Source organism: Crotalus tigris, unplaced genomic scaffold, assembly GCF_016545835.1.
Source record: "Crotalus tigris isolate CLP2741 ecotype Arizona unplaced genomic scaffold, ASM1654583v1 scf7180000023684.367845, whole genome shotgun sequence".
Classification (NCBI taxonomy): Eukaryota; Metazoa; Chordata; class Lepidosauria; order Squamata; family Viperidae; genus Crotalus; species Crotalus tigris.
This window is the reverse complement of record NW_024100117.1, coordinates 220,959-242,581: the sequence shown is the minus strand read 5'-3', so window position 1 is coordinate 242,581 and position 21,623 is coordinate 220,959. Positions and strand designations below refer to the sequence as shown.

At 37.1% G+C, this 21,623-nt stretch overlaps 1 protein-coding gene across 8 annotated transcripts in view; it reads right to left on the bottom strand.

The window, feature by feature from the left end:
* Positions 1-780: 780 nt before the first annotated feature.
* YAP1 (Yes1 associated transcriptional regulator) overlaps positions 781-21,623 on the bottom strand; it is a 99,441-nt gene continuing 78,598 nt past the window's right edge. For 2 of the 8 annotated variants that reach the window (XM_039320692.1, XM_039320696.1), the window contains 5 exons: positions 19,540-19,733; positions 17,623-17,670; positions 4,858-4,985; positions 2,879-2,991; positions 781-1,589 (listed from right to left, as the gene is read on the bottom strand). In XM_039320692.1, the coding sequence (XP_039176626.1) occupies positions 1,351-1,589; positions 2,879-2,991; positions 4,858-4,985; positions 17,623-17,670; positions 19,540-19,733 (722 nt within the window). In that variant the 3' untranslated portion in view covers positions 781-1,350. The remainder of the gene's footprint in view (positions 1,590-2,878; positions 2,992-4,857; positions 4,986-17,622; positions 17,671-19,539; positions 19,734-21,623) is intronic. The other 6 variants (XM_039320693.1, XM_039320697.1, XM_039320694.1 and 3 more) reach the window with 3 other exon arrangements.

Here is a 21,623-nt window from a genome sequence, read left to right as displayed (position 1 = left end):
AACTTGGGGTAAAAGCTACACAGTTGGCCATTCTTAAACGGCAGTTAAAAAGATAAAAAACTCCTTCCAGAATATGTGAGACTAATGTTCAAATAAGTAGATTTAGGTAAAGTATTCTGTAAGAAGAGGAAGTTTCTTTGAATTCTGGGTAGAGGGGTGAAACTTAAGCCAATGGCTCTTTAATCTAATGAATACATTCAAAATTATTTTTTAAAAAGCTGTAAGCAAAACACAGAACTACTGATATTAACTGGCTATACTAGCTTAGTATAAAAAAATCCATTCAGACTTAAATAAGACTAGGTGAAGTCAGGAAATTTAGATTTCAGTAATTAAAAATATTAAAACAAAAACAACCAATACACACAACAGAACCAGAAAAAGTTCCTTTTCTAATCTACTGCTATAATTAAAAATAGACCTAAACTTTGGAAAACAAGCTAAAGTTAAGAGGCAACAATCATGACCCACGTTTTTGTATAAAAGAGTTTCTTCATGATGCTGTAAAACAGGGGTAGTCAACCTTGGCTCTTTTATGACTCGTGGACTTCAACTCCCAGAATTCCTGAGCCAGCAAAGCTGGCTCAGGAATTCTGGGAGTTGAAGTCCACGAGTCATAAAAGAGCCAAGGTTGACTACCCCTGCTGTAAAATGTGAGCAAACTAATTGAGGGAATAAGAAGCCGCCAGTGGACACAATCCCACAGCCGTTCTTGGCATGTGTCTTATTTTGTTCAATATAGATCAAGTAGCATGAAGAACTATACCCAACACTAAAATGTCTGATAGTTTCTGCCCAACATTAAAACATTTTATGCTTTATTTCCAAATTAGTATAGACTCCCTCTACCCTACCCCCTATCAAATACATCATTTTTGGCTTGCTGGGCCAGTTATGTGTTTTGTTTTGTTTTTCCAACACACAAAAGCTGAAGCTCCACGACAGCCTTAGTCAAAGAAAAGGACAAGCAAACAGAAAGCAGGGCAAAAGGAATGGTAGACATTATCCAGAAATATAGCTGGTCTCTTTCTCTCTCTTCCTCTCCCAACTTTCCCATCCTCTCCCTGTCCATTACCACCATGCTGAACAGTAGTTGCAACAGAAAAAAAAAAAAAAACTGAATTCTTCAGAGTCTATGTGAAAGAGGTCAGCGATATAACAGCAGCGATTGGACAAAAAAAGAACAAAACATTGGATCAATAAAATCTGAAGTATTTCGTTCAATAAAATGTTTTCCTCTCTGATCATAAGCCAAGATGCCTTTATGATACAGGCTCGTTCTCAACAACAGGTACGTGTCTTATCTCCTTAGATCCTTCAAAGATTTCAAATTCCATCTCCCCGAGGGCCCTATAACCAAGTAAGAAAGCTTTCTTTATCTAGCTTGGTGGCTGCCAACACAGATTCCATGTCATTAAGGATATCGGAGCTCAAAGCTTCTTGCAGGCTTGGCATCAGTTCCTCTCCTTCTATATTCATTGCATCACCTTCCAGTGTTCCAAGGTCCACATTAGTCCCCGGAATGGCTTCAAGGTAGTCTGGAAAGCGGTTCTGATGGGAGGGGATGGTGCTTTGGTTGATAGTGTCACCTAGATTCAGCATAAATGCAAAGCAGGGCATTAAGCAGATATATTTAAGTCGCTCTAAATCAGTGGTTCTCAACCTTTCTAATGCCGCGACCCCATAATACAGTTCCCCATGTTGTAGTGACCCCCAACCACTTATACATCACCGGGTGCCAGGGGTGTGGCCAAAGAAAAGGGGGGAAAAATGGTGGACAGCCTTGTTTGGCGACCCCCATGAAATGGTCGTTCGACCCCAAATGGGGTCCCGACCCACAGGCTGAGAACCACTGCTCTAAATATTGGTCATTTGAAGCCACTCCCACCCTGTGGAAGGAACATCAGCACAACATCTTGTGCTCATAATCATGGAGACCCTTCCCACTGGGGCATCTCCTTTGAAGAAAGGAAGGCATCAACTGATAGTAAGAACAACTGCCGATCCATGTTGAGAAAACTTGCAACAACTGTTGCTCATGGAAAAGATAATCTCTTCTGAAACTGCCAGCAACCCACAATAAAAGATTGTAAAAGGAGGGTTATCAATTTAAAACCTGTACTTGTTTTTTCCCGTCCCTTTCTTTGAGCATGTTATTTAGATTGCAAAACAGAAAGCGGGACTGTGTTATGACTGATCTTGTAGGACGCTCTGGAAGACTTGTCAAGATTAAAGTAAAATTAAAATAATAAAAATTGTTTTATAAATAATACAAAAGGATTAAATAAACATTATAAGATGCAACCAGGGTAACTTTCAATAATGTTTCTTATCAATGTGAAGGGAAAGATGGAACCTTAAAAACTGAAGCCATAGGGACAGGCTGGAGCAGTAAATTAGGATTTGCTGCTCAAAAATATTCAGGCCATTTTAAACTAAAGATATTTCATATGTTTATATTCATATTTGAGCACCTAATTGAAGAAGATATAATATAATATTGTTGTCAAAATCACTACAAATCCATAGTGTTTTTTTCTCGCTCTCGTTACAAATGATACCTCATAGAAAAGAAGATTTGGGCAGAACTCTGTGAGATGAATAGTTGAATTCCTTGTTCATGGAGGGAAGTGATGTCAAGTGCACCTTTATGTCTCCTGACAATTCCATTGTTTCGCTCATATCTATTCTACTGCAGTTAACCCACCTAACTTACTGCTCGTTAAACTAGGTCAGGTGTAGGCAACCTTGGCTCTTTTATGACTCGTGGACTTCAACTCCCAGAATTCCTGAGCCATAAAAGAGCCAAGGTTGCCTACCCCTAAACTAGGTACAAGAAGCATCAGTCAGAAAGCAACTGGAAGGAGCTGAGCCTCACCTGTATCCATTTCATCAACACTATTAAGGAAGTCATCCGGAGTTCTAGGAATACTGTAACTGCTCATGCTGAGGCCACTGTCTGTGCTCTCATCTCTGGAGTGGTATGTTCCACTGCAAGGGAAATGTTACGTTAATTTAAGTTACTGATGGAAACAACAGCCAGCATTTATCATCAAAAGGGTTCGTTTTCACAGTCAGGGTTGAATTATGTTCTCTCTGTAAAATTACACCTTTAAAAAAGTCTGTGAAGGAGAATTCTTTAAATGTTCAATTCTGCAAGTCTCAATTCCCACAATGCCGCATACAATACAGCATGTGGCATCCATTCCCAGCACAATCAAGTTCATCCACAACCTTGACTAATCTTTGCTGCCACCACATAAAAACCCTGTGTTTCTCAATCGCTATGATACTGCAGTCTTCTGAAATGGTAAATGAGTCTGTGACCCTCAATAAAAAAATTAATAAATTCACAGGAGTTAGTAATAATAGAGTTCCACTAGGGCAACATTATTTTAAAAAGTTGGCAATGCCTTCTAATTTGCTCATGTGTTCTTCAGAATTTTAATCTAAACACGTTTCTAATTTGGTTTGAGTCAATTGACTGAAGCAGTATAAAATTTGCATAAATAAACAAAATTTAGTTTACACACTATTATACTACTGACTGCCCTGCTGCAAAAGTGTGCAGATACTCCTCGACTTACAGCAGTCCATTTAGTGATGGTTCAAAGTTAAAACAGCACTGAAAAAAATGACATATGACCTTTTCTCCACACTTACAACCGCTGCATGGTCACGTGATCAAAATTCAGATGCTTAGCAACTGGTTCATATTTCTGACGGTTGCAGTGTCCCGGGATCACCTTTTGCGAACTTCTGACAAGCAAAGTCTACGGGGGAAGCCGGATTCACTTAACAACCATGCTACTAGCTTAACAACTGCACTGATTCACTTAACAAATGTGGCAAGAAAGGTCGTCAAGTGGAGCAAGACTCACTTAACAAATGTCTTGCTTAGCATCAGAAATTTTGGGCTCATTTGTGGTTGTAAGTCAAGGACTACCTGAATGCACTTGTTCCACAATGGCTAACATTTTAACTATAACATACACAGACATATCGCACACACAGGGGCTTCAGATATATTCAGAGTTTACTTATGGTAGTCAGTATCCTTGAAGTTAGAATTTTGTAGGACTGCCACTGAGAAAATTTTGAAAATAATATTTATATGATAGTAGGACAATGAGGAATGCCCTTGAGAAATGACACATTTCATTAAAAAGTAGTAATTTCTTCTGTGATTGACTTATGTTTGAAAAATAAGAATCAAGTCCTCAGGTGAAGCAATATCCAAATAACCAACAATGGTTTCTTTTCAGTTGTTTGTGTGTATTGATATCCCATTTTAAACCTTAACTATTCAATAATAAGGGCTAGAAGCATTAAACATACAACACTGTTAACAAGTAACCAGAGGCTGCATAAATTAATACCAAAAAAAAATAGCCTACTTGCCTTGAAATATGATATGCTAAATCCTATCACCATTTCCTGTGTGTCAATGCCGTAAAGAATAAAATTGAAACCAGGAATGCTGCAAACTCCTTTAAGAGAGCCCCACAGCAAGTTCACTGCTAGCTTTTGAAAAGGTTTTCTGAGTCAGTAATTTTAAATGGCTGTGCATAAATTGACTTGTGCCTGGGACAACATGTTATGACTTTGAAGACAAATCTTTCCTACAATTCTGAACAGTTGATTTCCACAGCTCTTAATCTTCAGCTTTTTTTTTGGGGGGGGGGGTGCGAATGTGAGAGTGAACTGGATTTGCCCTGGAAGAAAAGATCTTTTTACAGCTGTGGTTCTTGGAACAGACCACAGTCCCAAACAGATGATTACATAAACCAAACACAATTTGAAAAATCATTAGCTTTTGGGTGAAATGAAGCTACTCTCCTAGCTACTGCCACTAACCTGTTAAGAAAGGGATCTGAGCTATTTGTGGTCATTGTTCTCAGTTCTTGAGACATTCCAGGAGAGGAAACTCGATTCTGGGTGCCATCTTGTTCCATACTGGGAAGCTGACTACGGAGAGCCAATTCCTGCCAATTAAGAAATGATTGTATTCATAACTCACATTTAAGGTTCAATGCTCATTTTGTAACATTGGAGGAAGATACTATTTGTTTGGTGCTAAGCTATACGGTTTCAAAAGTTATGACAAGTCTCTTACCAGTTATCAGTGATTATTTACTAGTCATGGTATTTTATGTGCCACCTCCTACATCAGTCACATGGGTACACCTCTGAATATCAGCTGTTGGGGAAATTAAATGGGAAAGTACTAATGTAAAAGACTCATCTCCTACTTCTAAACTTCCCAAGAGGCATTTGGTTGGCAGATGTAAGAACAGAATGATGAACTAAGTAAATCTTTGATCAGAGCCAGCAGAACTCACAGACTTATTGCTACGCTCTCATCCATTTATTTCACTTTCTTAGCATCTGGATGCCTTTCTTTATACATACACACACTCCTTATTGGGGTACAATGAAAAATAATTTGAGAAACAACTTAAATGGTGGAGTTGGAGAAAAAAAATAGACCAAGACACCTGCAGGAAAAAGAAACTGAGACCTAACAGGAGGGATGGGCAAGTCAAAGACAATGTGAATGGTAATGACACAGGAGGTATTTCAGTTCTTATGAAGTTTAAAAAAAAACAAACAGGATTTGCTTTGCTAGTTTAAGAGACAGGAAGGGCCAGTTTAAATGATGGGAAGGGCCTTGAACGTTTGCCAAAGTTCTGCCACCTGAAACATAGGAAGTTACCTGGTGCTGTCAGCAGCTTTAGAAATGGGGACATGCGCCAACAGGTTTAATGGGGATTGGGAGACACCATCCTTCAATGGCTCCTCAAATATTACTCACCTTGATTCGTAATAAATGTTAGCATGGCTCTTAACTTACACAACAAGGAGAAAGTAATTCATAACTGCCCACTATTTTCAACATTTCACTCATGAAATTAATGTTTTCAGAATAAAAGATAACACTGGATAGAGACAAGACATGTGCACAGTTCTGTTTTAAATGCAGCTGAATAAAAAAGCACTGTAACATGATTTCTTAATCATGAAATTAACATACAGTATATAATCCAACGCAAGGCTTTGAAACTTGATATTTCAATTCATAAAGTTATTGTTTGAATATGAAGTCTGGAAAAATCTGCCTGGTAATTGTTATTTCCTCATTACTTAAAAAAACATAGTTAAATGTTTCTAATTACCAATAAGATTTAACACTTTTGTTAGTACACAATTTTTAACACTAGACTTTAAAAACCAAGATAAAATAATCCATCAAATCCATAGAGAAGCTACTATAAAGAAGTATTTAGACTTCTGAATACTGTCCAACTGCACTTTAAATGATATTTTTTGAGTCAGAAATTCATAAAATGTATTGCTAATCTTGAAATATGTAATAAGATTCTTTTAACATTTTCTGTCCTTGAAATGTGAAAATCTTATATTTTATAGTAATGTAGATGTTTTATAGGATCAAATCCAAAGATTTCAAAAAAGATTAGTTATTAAATCAGTGAATATTTGGCAATGGAAGGCACTGCAATAGGATTATGCTGGAGAGCAGTCTAGATTAAAATACAGTTATCAGTTGTAGAATACAAATATAATTCCAAAACCTCCTATTAATAACATAATTATTAAATAATTTATATGTGTTTGTGACAATTGTTTATAGGCCATATCCCATATTCATTTAATTATTTATACATGCCATTAAGCCTTCTAATACACATCCCCCCCATTTATGCTTTTAATTTCAGTAATTTTTCCATTTCACTAAAGTTGTCAGAGTGACTTCAGAAGTGAAGGTTAATAGCTAATTCCTTACAATATCTTACAAAAAGATTTTGATTTCTAGTGTTCCAGTGTTCTTTTTCAATAGTGAATTTATACTACATCACAATATAGTAGTTTGCTGAACAGAAACCATCTGACTGGTTTCGCATAACATGCTAAGTTACAAACCGTGTTTTATGTACCTTAGCATGTACATTTGTGCAATACTCTCAGTCAAAAACAAAGTAACCTCGGAATGGCTTAGCGCAATGTATAAATGCAGATAATTTGTCATCTTTAAATTATTGTTGCATATAATGGATATTTCATAATACCAGTGATCTATAGCTATTAATGTGACCATTTTCTGATATTGCTTGATCTTTTACACATCCTATTTATGAACTCTATCAAATTGAGATATACAAGATTAGAAATAATAAATGACAGATTTATTAAGTGTATGGCAGTAATGTATTCATTTCCATAAATGTAAAATGTGTCATGAGGGTTCAGATTCTGATACCATGGACAATAATGTGACTTCATTGTACTGGCACAACATTATTTATTTGGGATATATTTTCTGGAATATAAAAAAGTTGCAGGTTAAAATAAAGTTCTATGTGAAAAAAAGGAGTATTTGCAAAAGAGAAATCTCCATAAATTAAAAATAGCTTTTTTAAAAAAGCGGCTAAGACCTAGTAATATTTTACCAGATAAGGAATACAAATTTAAACTGAAAATATTATTATTATGGTGCAACACTTTTTCTCAGTACCTGAAGTCTACTGATTTGTTGGCTTATTACTGATTTTTCTTTTTGATATTGTTAGTTGCCCATAATTGCTTGGTAAGTAGGCAGCTATGTCTACTGAATAAAAAAACACACTCAAGTTCTAAACTACCATGGGCATATTTTTATATTATTTTTATCATATACATTATTAATATAATTATAATATAAACTATATTATTATAATATAAAATATTTTATAATATATTTTATATTATTTTTATAATTTTCACTTTTTTATTTCAATATAGACGTTAATATTATCAATCAGAAGCAAGTGAGTATAAAGTTTAGTCACCAAATATGAATGGAATCTTTCAAATGACTTTTAACAGAACTACAGAAGAGTCATAGTTTCCACAGGCTAAAGAATATTTAGATTCAAGCCAAAATAAATCTATTAGGCTGCTGGCCCCTTTATTTTTAGAGGCTTTTCTAGACATTGACACCACTCTAGTCTTGGTGTTCCAAAGGCCCTGAAAGTGACCAAACAGGTGTCGCATAGACATACTTGAATTTCAGGATCTGACTGCATATGAACATGGACAAAATGTTAAGGGTGGAGTTGACAAAAGCAATGACTGAAACAATGACAAAAACAGGCTTATTATGTAGTGGAATCAAAGGAATACACAACACAGGACTAGCAAGATTGCAATCCTCAAATCGCTGTTCAACTCATACAGTTTCAAGGTATTCTGGGGCAAGTTTTTTCTGTTAGATGCGCTATTAGTTATCAACTAGTGCTTCGACTCATTAATCTGCTAAATTATTTTTAATCAAAAGAACCTGTGATCTCACATGAATCTTCAGCCTTGATATTACTATTTCTACAAGTAAGCAACTCCCAGGAATAATTAGAAAGAAGTTAATTGCTGCTATATCATCAGAACCAACTTTCTCTACAATGGTTTCATTGCTGAAATGAGCTCTAAGAACTTTTCACTAGATTATAGCTTTAGCAGTCAGATTATTGCTTCTAATAGACTAAAAGCATACACTCTCAATGTTATACATAACCATACAGGTATCTTGCCCTAAAACAGGAGTTCAGGTAATACAGCTTCATATTTTGTATAGCAATAAGTAAGAAAGCAAAACAAAAAAATTAATTTCAGATTAAGATTGTAGTCCTCTGGAATCCAAGACACTGCTGGTTTCTCCCAATTTGATATTACATATTTGAATAAATGGACAGATAAATAATCAAGAATCCTACCTTAAACTTTCAGAAGTTTATCCAGAATTAGAGATTATGAATAAAAATAACCAATGGCTCAAGCAGGTAAACATAGTAACAATTAAGATTACATGTGATATTATTGTTCATTCTTTTGCTTAAGAATCAGCAACTTTTATGAGCAATAATTTAAAGGCTGCAAGTTTTAATTAGGTAAGAAAAAATAAAATATCCTCCATTATTGGTGATTTGATGATCCATGTAGTTTTCTTGGCAGCAATACAGAATGGGTTTGCCACAGCCATTTTCTGAGATAATCTCAATTCCAGAGTCTTACATATAATCCAGCAATTTCTTGATCCTATATCTAAGCACTAAGTAAATGTAATCCAATTAGCTTTTTGAAATCAGCCAAGATCAGGCAAATATTGTCTCCTAAGCACTTATAGTATTTCCTGAGTCCAAAATTTGTCCCACTCACATTGATTTTGAAGTAACACGAGACATCAATAATGTCTACTTAATTTCACTGTTTGTAGATGCTTAATTGGACCAATCATCTTGCATGAAGCTACAATAGGAGCTTTTTCATACCTTCTAGTTTATTTTCTTAAAAGTCTGTTTAAATCAGGATTCGCATGGCCTCCTGTAATACTTCTATAATCAACTCTTCTACATTCAGTTACAGTACTTAGTATTCAAGCAATCCCTCCCATTAGTCCTGAACAGTGAACCCACAGCACTGCAATGTGGAATTAGTAGTATGTGCTTTTGAGGTCTGGCAAAATTTTGAGCCACACTAGAGAAGATGGAACATCACAAGCAGACTTGTGATCATACGCACTTTTATTAAAAACATTAATACACATTTTGTCAGGAAATTCAACACAGATGAGCTCAGTCTTACACCAAAATCTTCAGAGAGCACACAGCCTCACTGTTGACAACGGCATAGTGTTGTGAACTTAGTGACTTTTTGAGGGGTTTAGTTCTTTGGTGTGAAATAATTCTAGTACTATGCTTTTAACTACATATAAATTGGGCTTAATTTGTTGATCTCAGAAGGAGAACAGTGCAAATTAGCAGTTTTCTAAAAATGGTATTTAAAAATAAGTCCAAGTACAAAATTGCAAAGACATCCATCATACTGATCACTATCTGCAACTATCTCAACTATTTCAAACGATCAGTTTAAGATCAAGGCAAATCAGCTATTTAATATAACTTTGTAATAGTAATAATAGTAAAGTTGGAAGGGACCTTGGAGGTCATTCTAGTCCAACCCCCTGCTCAGGCAGGAAACCCTACACCATTTCGGACAAATGGCTGTCCAGTCTCTTCTTAAAAACTTCCAGTGTTGGAGCATTTACTGCTTCTGGAGGCAGGCTGTTCCACTGATTAATTGTTCTCACTGTCAGGAAGTTTCTCCTTAGTTCTAGGTTGCTTCTCTCCTTGATTAGTTTCCACCCATTGCTTCTTGTCCTGCCTTCAGGCGCTTTGGAAAATAGCTTAATTCCCTCTTCTTTATGGCAGCCCCTGAGATATTGGAATACTGCTATCATGTCCCCCCTTGTCCTTCTCTTCGTTAAACTAGACATACCCAATTCTAGCAACCGTTCCTTATATGTTTTAGCCTCCAGTCCCCTAATCATCTTTGTTGCTCTTCTCTGTACGCTTTCTAGAGTCTCAACATCTTTTTTACATCGTGGTGACCAAAACTGGATGCAGTATTCCAAGTGTGGCCTTACCAAGGCATTGAAGAGTGGTATTAATACCTCACGTGATCTTGATTCTATCCCTCTGTTAATGCAGCCTAGCACTGTGTTGGCCTTTTTGGCAGCTGCAGCACACTGCTGGCTCATATTTAGGTGATTGTCTACTAGGACTCCGAGGTCCCTCTCACAGTTACTACTATTGAGCATGGTGCCACCTATGCTGTACTTGTGCATTTGGTTTTTCTTGCCTAAATGTAGAAACTTGCTTTTTTCACCATTGAATTTCATTTTGTTAGTTAGTGCCCAGTGTTCAAGTCTGTCCAGATCCTCCTGTATCTTAAGCCTGTCTGCCATATCCAGAAAGGTCTTACCTGAGCTATATATTACACCAACTAATATGGTACAGTCCTTTGCAGATTGTACACTCTGTAGTCATTTCAGACTATTTTAAAATATTTGCCCAGGTTTATAAGTCTGTATCTATCAAGGCAGTACATTATTTCCATTCATTCTTCTTCCTGACTTTTTCAAAAAATATTTATTAAAAATTGTCAGTTTGTATTCTTAAGAATTTAAGTTAACCACTTTTTCTTTCTCTATAGCCGAGTTGCTGAAGCCACTGCATGATGCCAATACCTTTCTGCTGAATCTGTTTAAACATTTGTATTCAGTTATTTATTATTAGGAATCCTAGAATAGGAAGCAGTAATTTATGTACTGTTCAGTTCAGGAATCCAAATTGAAGTGTCCCTGATGGATGGCTGCCTAGTCTCTTTTTCAACACATCTCCTAGTTAACTAATTCCACTTCTGAAGTTTTTTCAGACAGAAATAAAAGTCTGACTTGAAACTTGTATTTTAGAGCAGGATTTTAAAACAACAGTTTTGAACCGTTTGAGAAGGTTGCAAGCAAGTTAAAGGCAAAGGGGTTACAGTTTTTAAAATCTGATTACTTTGCTCTAGCCCAGGGTTAGGCAACCTTGGCTCTTTTATGACTCATGGACTGGCTCAGGAATTCTGGGAGTTGAAGTCCATGAGTCATAAAAGTGCCAAAGTTGCCTACCCCTGGGCTAGCCAAATGGGAGCAGGTTTTATACAACCCCAGATTTGCCTATAGCTTTCAAAGCTTGCTCTGGGTTCTGAGCTCTGCTTGTGCAAATCTTAGTGGGCATCTTGAAAATCACTGTGATATATAATTTAAGATCTTAAATAGTTTAAGTTGGCTTCTACCTTATTCCTTTTTTGAGGAACCTCTTACAATCTAGCTTTTCCAAAGAACTCTGGTATAGATCAGTGATGGGGGGAAGCTTCCTTTAGATTGGATGTTGTTGCTGTTCCTCAGGCTGCTACTTCTCCATGTTGTTGATAATGATTGTTGCTATTTTAATACTGCATACTCTCGCGGTGTGACTATATTGATGTAAGATACTTTGATCCTTGCTGGACTAAGTGGGTGTATAAAATGTAATAAATAAACATATTTTTAAAAATAGGTAATTAACATTTCTTGGCAGCTACTAACTCTATGGAAATCATTGGTTTCACTCATGGGCATGGTGTGGGCATCAAAATATGACTGTGAGAACCTCTATTCTAAATACTTTGGCCACCTAATGAGAAGGAAGGACTCACTGGAGAAGGGCCCAATGCTGGGAAAGATTGAGGGAAATAGAAGAATGGGAAGACAGAGAATGAGGTGGCTGGATGGAGTCATTGAAGCAGCAGGCGTGAACTTAAATGGACTCCAGAAGATGGTAGAGGACAGGAAGACCTGGAGGAACGTTGTCCATGGGGTCGCGATGGGTCGGACATGACTTCGCAATTAACAACAACAATTCTAAGCTATTAACTATCCCACCCAATTTTTGGCATCTGCAGTTCTGATAGTTATTCCCTGATTTTCATCCAAGGCATTAATACAAAAGCTGTACAGGATCCAAAATCTTTTGACATCCTACTAAATACTTCATTGAATTTAATGAAAAATGACTAATAAGACATTTTAAATATGATTTTTGAATAAGCAATATATCCACTTATTCTTTTAAGCCAACCCTTTAAGCAGTATGCTAATCAGAATATCATGAGACACCTGCTGGAATCAAAATAAATTATATCTACAGTATTTCAATAATTTAGGCATGTACGTTGTGAAGCTGACTTTCTTGGAAATACCAATATGGATCCAATGGGACTAGTTGATATTGTTTTTTAACATGGGGACTGCTAATGACCTTTTTATTTCTTGACAGAAGTATACTGATTTTGCAAGATATTTGTTTCTTCTCAAAGGATAAAACTTGCCCAAACCTCAGAACAGCAAGTATATAGACCTTTGACTGATTTGGTATATGCATGTGCATGCAAAGCCAATTTGGTGTAATTTGGTGGTAAACTAGGAGCAGGGAAACCTGAGTTCAGGTCCTGCCTCAATTAAAGAAGCTGGCTGGATAACTGGGAGCCAGTCACTTTTTGTGGACATAAAAAGAAAGCAATGGAAAACCACTGCTGAAAATGTTGCCAGGAAAACTGCATGGATTTGTGTTTGCAGTTGCCAGGACTCAAGACTGACTGACTTGAAAGCAAAAACAAAAGCAAACAAATCTGAAGATAACAAACAAACCAGATACCTAAAATATTCTAGTCATTTTTTATATTGCAGGTAATCCATGATTTAAAACCATTTGTTTAGTGATCACCTGAAATTACAATAGCACTGAAGAAAGTGGTTTATGACTTGCCCTCACACTTACCACTGTTGCAGCAACTTCATGGTCACTTTGCCAACTGGCATGTATTTACAACAGTTGCAGGGTACTGGGGTCCTGTGATTGCCATCTACAATCTTCCTGGCTGGCTTCCCACAAGCAAAGTCAATGGGAGAAGCTGGATTTGCTTAAATGATGGTCTGATTCACTTAACAATTGCAATAATTTGCCTAACAACTGTGGTTAAAAAAAAAAAGTCATACAATCAGGTGTGACTCACTTAATCACCACCTACTTCAGCATTGGAAATTCTGGACCCAACTATGGTCATAAATTGAGGGTTACCTGCATTATAGAGCTGCTGGAGGCATTTCAAAAAGGAAGAGAGATACCAATTTTTTGTAATCACATTTCTGTACCCGCATGTAATATAATCAACATTTCAGAAGGATTTAAACAATACCATCTTTGAAGATACTATTCAATGTTTCCAATTGTCAATTCCTGCAAGATCAATTTTGGTATAAGAGTCTTCATAGTCCAGTACACAGTATGCATAAAACAGAGTTCCTCAACCTTTTCAACTTTGCGGATTGGCGGGGGGAGAAGGGATGGTTCTGTGTGAGCGGCGGGTAAGCTCACGTGTGCCAGCTCCATATGAGTGAGCAGCAGACATGCATACATGCTGCTCATACAAATGGAGTGCGCGTGCACACACTTGCCTGCAAGGGGGTGCAGGAGTGCTTGCCTGCCACTTCGGGTGGCCCGATTTTAAACAGCTCATAGCCTGGTAGTGGGCCGTGGTCCAGGGGGACCCCTGCGTTAAAAATAAAAGTCAAACAAGAGGAAATTTTAAGTCACATTATAATGGATTCTTATAATTTACTGAGATTAATATTTCTTTACATATTCTGCAGCATTTGAGTAATCAACATATGTAAAGTGTAGTTGATGTTGAAAGCTTCCACTAACAGATAACATTCGTAAGATAAATCAGTGGATTAAATGTTTTTTCTTATCAGAGTTATTACCACATAGGGCTAGGAATGATTTTATTTTGCTTGATAATTTTATACATTATTGGTAATGTTGTTACTAAGAATATATTTTAATTTTGCAAGTATGGCAAACTCATCTTTTTTGCTAGGACATGAGATAATCTATTATAGTTCTTTTTGCAACTCTGAGTCTCATGCTGTTTCAAAAACTTTTATAAGATACTCAAATTCCTTTTGAAAATGTATATTGGGTGAATACAATTATATGATTCCAGCAATTGATCGAACGTATCTTTAGAGCCTCTAAGAAAAAAGAAAAAAGCAGTAAGAAGACCTATAGACTTCAAACATATTTCAGTATATTTTCAAACAAAAAATTATGAACCCATGTGAATCACACTGGGAGGCGGCAACTACAATTAATACAAGTAAGAATTGGAGTCACAAATAGCAGAGCTGAGAAAAACATAAAAATGACCACTTCAAAAATTAAAAGAAATGGCCTAACAGCCCTCCCTCCTGAAATATTTTATTGATTTACAAGCTGTATAAAACCACCCAACTCAAACAATGTGACTCTGGGCAGTGTACAGCATCAAAAACAAACAATAAACCATCCTTCCCAATCCATGTAACATGAAACATTTATAAAAAGGGCAACATAGTAGAACTAATGGGACTCTCAATTGGCCCCTAAGGCGGGGGGGGGGAGGGAAAGACAGTTATTAACAGCTTGCTGAAAAATGGAGCAGATTTGGGACCTGTCATATCTCAGAGATCATTCCAGAGAAAATGGGCAATTACAGAAAAAGGTCCCGTAAAGTGGTGACGCATAAAAGACGAAACCTGGAGTATCCCATCCCTGTGTGGTGTGGCATGTGTAGTGGGCAGATGAGAAAAGGCAGTCCTGCAAGTATTCTACTCCTATGCTATGTAGAGTTTTAGAGATGGTAATCACTTCTTTGAATCTCACCGAGATGTTTACTGGAAGCCAGTGAAATTCATAGAGTAGCAATGTTACATAAAAACAACAAAATGTGCTCTTAACTACCCACTTGTCTGAATTCTGGACTAAATTAAACTTCCAGATCAGTGGTTCTCAACCTTTTTAATGCCGCGACCCCCCCCCACCAGTCGTAAGTCAAGGACTACTCAACCGGTCGTAAGTCGAGGACTACTCAACTGGTGCAGCACCGTTTGCAGAATGGGACTTTTGGCGGGCTCAGCAGGGCAGAGACAGCCTGGACAATTCCTATTGGCTTTTGAAAGCCAATAGAATAAAAGGGAGTAGCACAGCTAAGGAAAAGGGAAAAAAATGGCGGACTGTGTTGTTAGGCGACCCCCGTGAAATGGTCGTTCAACCCCAAATGGGGTCCAGACCCACAGGTTGAGAACCCCTGTTCCAGATGGTCTTCAAAGAGAGCCCCATGTACAATTCTAGTCCCACCTTAGCCATGAAAGCCAGATGGGTGACCTTAGGCCAGTCACATTCTCTTAGCCTAACTTACCTCACAGGATTGTTGTTGTGTGGAAAATAGGAGGGAGTATTAGGTATGCTTGCTGCCATGAGTTATTTGTAAAAATAATGAAGGCAGGGTACAAACAAACATCTAGTCAGGGGGTAATTAAGGCATGAGTCACCATGAGCAGAGTCTCTGGGTCCTGGAATAAGTGCAACTGGCACACAAGGCACAGTTCTGCAAAACCACCACCTTCGCTGCCCAGGAGTGCTGTTGAATTACACACAGGCTGAACATGGTAATGCCACCCCATTCAGAACCAAAGATTGAAGTCCTCCAACTCCTGGATCTGGGATGCAAAACCCATAACCAATCAGTCTTGGCTGGGTTGAGTTGCAAGCTGTTCTTCCCTTTCCAGATCCTCATAGCCATCAGGGACAGTGACATATAACTGGGTATCATCCACATATTGATGAGTCCTCACCCCCAAAATATCAGTATAAAGATGTGTCTCTGTGAAACAGAGGAGTCTATGTTTCAGAGTGACTGAAGAAAATAAAAGATGAGAAAATTGCTTATTGAACATTAATCTAATTATGGCCTATATATGACAATTTATGCTGATAAAGAAAATTGATGACAAGGTATCAAAAATCTATACTGTAAGAAACAACATTCCAATTAAAATTGAGTGGTTCAGGTTTGTTACAAATTTGCTACAAAATTGTACAAATTCTGTACAGTGGCCAGATGAAGCAAATGTGCTTGAGTTGTTACCAAAATTTTTCTTTCAAATAGAATTTGATTGTTAAAATGGCACAGAGTGACCAAGTTACAAAACTCAAGTCAGCCAATCATATATTAAAATGCAAATTATTTAGCTATTTCAACTTGTGTATGGCGTGCAGAAAAATAAAACATCTGTAATAAACAAAAACAGTACAGCCCATATACTGATTAAAACAAAGTTGATTACTGGGATGTCTGTAAAAATTAAAATAACACCATTGCATCAATTTTGCCAGCTTCTAAATATAGAGCACAGGAATAATATGACAAACACAAAACCTAATCCAATACCAGGAATAAGTACTGATTTTCAATCAAGATAATCAGGCTTTAATCTTGCCTTGGCTATAACTGAAATCAATTGACTTTTGATAAATCATGTTATTACTGAAGGCTTTGGAGAAGATAAAAATGTGAGACTCTCCCAGAAATGTGACAGATGGAATGAAACTGTATGTCATTATTTTCCTTACCCCCAAAGCATTTTCCAACAAAGTACTATAGCAAAATTTTTCCATACAGAGGTCCATTCCTAACATAGCCCGGTATAAGATTCAGTATGCTATCCAATTCCTTAACTGGCAAAATTTGAAAAACTATATCCCAGGGTGGCCAATACAAGATTTCTCTGAGGTATTGTTTATTTAAATGTGACATAGTTATTTGCATAGGAGATCTGAAAATGAGAATTGGCAGTTAATATAATTTTTAAATCTTTATAAAACATTCAGCAGATTCCATAATTTCAATTTTAGGCCTATTTTCTACAGAAGAAACGTTGTAAGATTGACTGTCAAGTTTTACAACCAAGAAAACAGTTGAGGCAACTTAGCTCCTTGAAGCTGAAATGGAGTCCTTAGCTTTATAGGCCAGTTTGTATGCTTTAGAAATCCAAAGTTACACAAGTCTAAGAGAGAACTGAAAACTAGGCACCTTCTTTTAATGCCTGAAACCAGCAATGACAAATATGACCATACCATCTTGAAGTTATTTACGGGGATATGTATTGGATGAGTGGGGAGACAGATCAAGTGAAGGTATCTGTTATTAAACCATCAATTATTTATGAAACATACCAAAAGCAAGCTAATGAGATACACATAGCTGCTTTTTTTAGGCATGCCAGGGTATTAAAATACAAATGAAACCCAAGAACCTTGCACAGCTGATCTAAGTCAAAAGAAAATGTTTCTTATTTTGCTGAAACATTTGTTATGAGCCTACCTGACGTTTTGGAGAATTTGCTGTGCTGGGATTGATATTCCGCAACGCCTAAGAGTAAAAGAAATAAGATGGGTCAACATTACTTTTTGTGTCTTATGACAGGGATGGCTACGCTACCTTGACTTACTCATCATCTTCTTAATGTTCTCAAGAGGGAAGCTCCTAAAGCAGCCACCGATGACAAGGGATAAGGTGATTAAGAGATGACAAAGTTTGCCGCATAATGGAATAAGACGCTTAGGAGTGCTTACAGAGCACATGAACACATTTTGCTTAAACACATATGGGACAAAAAGAAGTAGTGTGGACACTGCCTGGCCTGAAGTTAGTTATCTTCTTGAGAAGAAGATATTGAAGAAAAGAAATCCCAAATTAGAAGCCTTTTCTAAAAGCATGCTGGCCTGGCGGCACTTGAATTTGTTTGATATTAATAGCAAAGCAGTTATAGGCAAAGTTTGGAAATTTCAGCTTAGGAAGCTGTTATTTTGAACTTGTCCAGAGGCAACATGATAATTAAAAAAAAAAAGAGAGAGACATCCCATAACCATCCAATTTAAACGGAGTATTATTTCTTTAAATATTATTTTAGTATAAAGTCTAACTGCCTCTAGAACAAGGGCAGAAAAAGCAAGGAATGATGAAGGCAAAAGCCTGAAGAAGTGATCTCCAAGAATAGGAAAATACTGCCTGATGCAAGAACCACCACCCAAAAAGCAAGGAAAAAGAGGTTTTAAAAGGATTCTCCAAAAGCGGTTAGGAAATCTGCAATACTCCACAGCCCTCACAAAACATGATGCAAAGCACTACAGACAAGGAGCTAATCAATCATTAGCAAAAGATCTAGGACAGTAAGCAATGACTGAGAGCAAAGGTTTTAGAAAGTAAGCTTCATTGTTTCTTTGAGTCACAAAAAAAGCAAAAGCAACAAATCAGCTTACATTTAAGCATTTAAGAAAAGTATTATGGTTTAAAAGAACTAAATTTAAACTGAAGTAAAAGACCTTGGTTAATCCGTTTTAAAGTTCTGTTCTGAGAGTTACTAATGTTACTGCAACCACGTAAACATTACCTAACATGGATGAATTTCTCCCTTTCATTTTCTCTCTTATGAAGCACACAGAGAATCTGTTCATAATGACCTATGTAATTTAGCACTTTGACATGCATTCTGCAAGAATTCACATCCATGGAAGAGGGCTCAGTAAAGTACCATGATGATAAGTTTCCTGAATTTCATTATTTTATGGGATTCACTTCCACAAGATCTGTTGACAGAAACAGGCTTAGATGACTTTTTAAAAAAGGTTTAGGTATATTTGGAGCATCGATTCTTCGAGGACTGTTAAATTATGTTACCTAAAGAGATAAATATTTTTATATTTAAATTCTAGATGCTTGAGATAGGTAACAGGGCCAATATCCTTAGGCCTTGCTTGTCAACTTCCAAAATCTCCTGGTGACTACTGACAGAAATGGAACAATGCATCATGTCCTTAAAAACAAGGAACAGCTTCGTTTTTACAGAAAGGCTGAAGTTTCAATACTCTTCACAAACACAGCAAGACCAGATCCAATTCACACATGCCATCCACCATGAAAGCTGGAAAATTCAGTCAGATGAGCTCTGACCATGCAGAGCATTAATATAGTTGCAGAGCTACTCAGCAAGTTGTCCAGGAAGCAGAGTTATCAGCAATAAAAAGAGCACCATGCTAGAAACAGCCCAGCACCACAAACCGTCTCAAAGAAATATTCTGAAAGGATCAAAGAGTCTCATTCATTGCTTGCTGGAGCAAGTTATACAATTTGCGACTTCCTCTATCTACTGATGCTTGCTAGAGTTGCGAGTTGAAAAGCACAATGCCATTCATGCATATGCAACAAGTATCGTATTAGAGTTGAAGTGTGTTTTCTAACCTGTGGCCTCACCTGCCGAAGCAGTTCTTGATGTTTCAGTCGCAACCTTTCTTTTTCCATCTGCAGCTGCTGCAGTCTTATCTGTTGCTGTTGACTGGAATTGCCCCCTCCCAGGACTCCACCAGGAGGACTTTGGGGGGCCAGTGGTGGTGGCTGTTTCACTGGAGCGCTTTGGCTGATTCTCTGGTTCATAGCTGTAGAAGCAAACAAAAGAGCAGGCACTGTAAAGCAGCCTTATCCCAAAGATCCTCATGTTTTGGAATCTACAGAGCACGGCATGCCAGAACCCAGGCTACATAGACAAGCGAAGCCCCTTCCATGGGATGCACACAGCATATGAAACCAGTTTGTGGAAAAACCTCTCCCCACATAACCAGTCCCTGGTGCCCAAAAGGTTGGGGGCCGCTGCCTTAGTTGATTTAATAAGGGAAGAATTAGGGCCAAATATAATAGTCTCCCCACATTAACAGACTTTGAGAAATGAGAAGTCAGAAAGGAAATAGAATAAAAATTCCCATTAGCAAGTATAAATATATCTTGTTTATTATTTTTAACGCTAAAGTACCCCACAGTGAGATTGGTGGCAAATGCAGGTAGTCCTCGACCTACAACAGTTCATTTTTTGACCATTCAAAGTTACAACAGTAATGAAAAAAGTGACTGTCTATGACCACTTTTCACACTTAAGACCATTGCAGCATCCCCAGGGTCATGTGATCAAAATTCAGGTACTGGACAACTGACTCATATTTATAATCATTGCAGTGTCCTGGGGTCATATATCTTTTGAAACCTGAAAAGCAAAGGCATTGGGAAAGCCAGATTCATTTAACAATTTTGTCATTAACTTAACAATTGCAGGGATTCACTTAACAACTGTGGCAAAAAAGGTTGTAAAATGGAGCAAAACTCACTAAACAAATGTCTCACTTAACAACAGAAATTTTGGGCTTAATTGTGGTCATACGTTGAGGACTACCTATACATTTAACAAATAAATAATGCTAACAAGAGATGGAAAAAGGCAAATTTATGTTTTGAGTTCACCAACACACATTGGAAGTTTAAATCTGAAGAGATAATAAGGCAGAGGAAATTCTAGATGAATAGGCAAAGCAAAATTATCTTCTTAGTACTTCTAATAAAGGCCATCCAGATGGGTCTGTCTGTCTGCCTGCCTCCCTCTCTCGCTCTCTCTCTGAATTTCAAAGAGATTGCCAATATTGCACAAAGATAAATTCTAAAGGTAGTTTAAAATTGAAATCATAATATCAGTATATATGTACAAAATTTAGTTTGTGTATCAAAGGAAGTCCTTAGAACATGGCCATAATTATGTGATAAATATTTAGTGATACCTTTATTATTTCCAATATTATTTCAAGTAGAATAAAATGGCTTAATGAAAGGAAGAAACAAACTGAATTCAGTATAGCAGTTGAAGAGAAAACAAGGTCAGGAATTCCATAAACCTGGTTTATATCCAGCAAAATCTGTTTAAATTATCCAAGCAGTTGGGCAAAATGTCTGCTATTCCAATTATATGTTTTAGTCAGCTGGGTTGCTCCTAGGTCATAGAAATAAAATACATTTAAGATAAATATAGGCTCATGTGTCAGTTTCCATTTTGGTTGTAAACAGACAACGATCAACCAGTTCTACTGGGCTGTAAACCAAGATGAGGCTTTTTTATAGGCGTGTGATAATAAGAACCAAACATTTTCAATCTCTCAATTGATTTTAAGCCAGATCTAAGATATACAATGATTAACATTTATGAGCACCGTGTTCTCTAATAACATCTCTGATACAGAAAAATAAAGACACAAAAGTACTACTCAGCCTCTGCATTCTATCTCTATAATAGGAGATTAAAAGATGTGAAAGGAAACACTTAAAAAAAAACACACTGAGAAACATCTTTGGGCAGTGAGTCCAAACTCTACAACAGAGGTCCCCAACCTTTTGGGCATCAGGGACCGGTTCCGTGGAGAGAGGTTTTTCTTGGACCGGAGGGTGCGTGGTTTTGTGTGCTGCCTGCATCCCGCGGATGGGGCTTTGCTTGTTTATGCAGACCTGTTGCT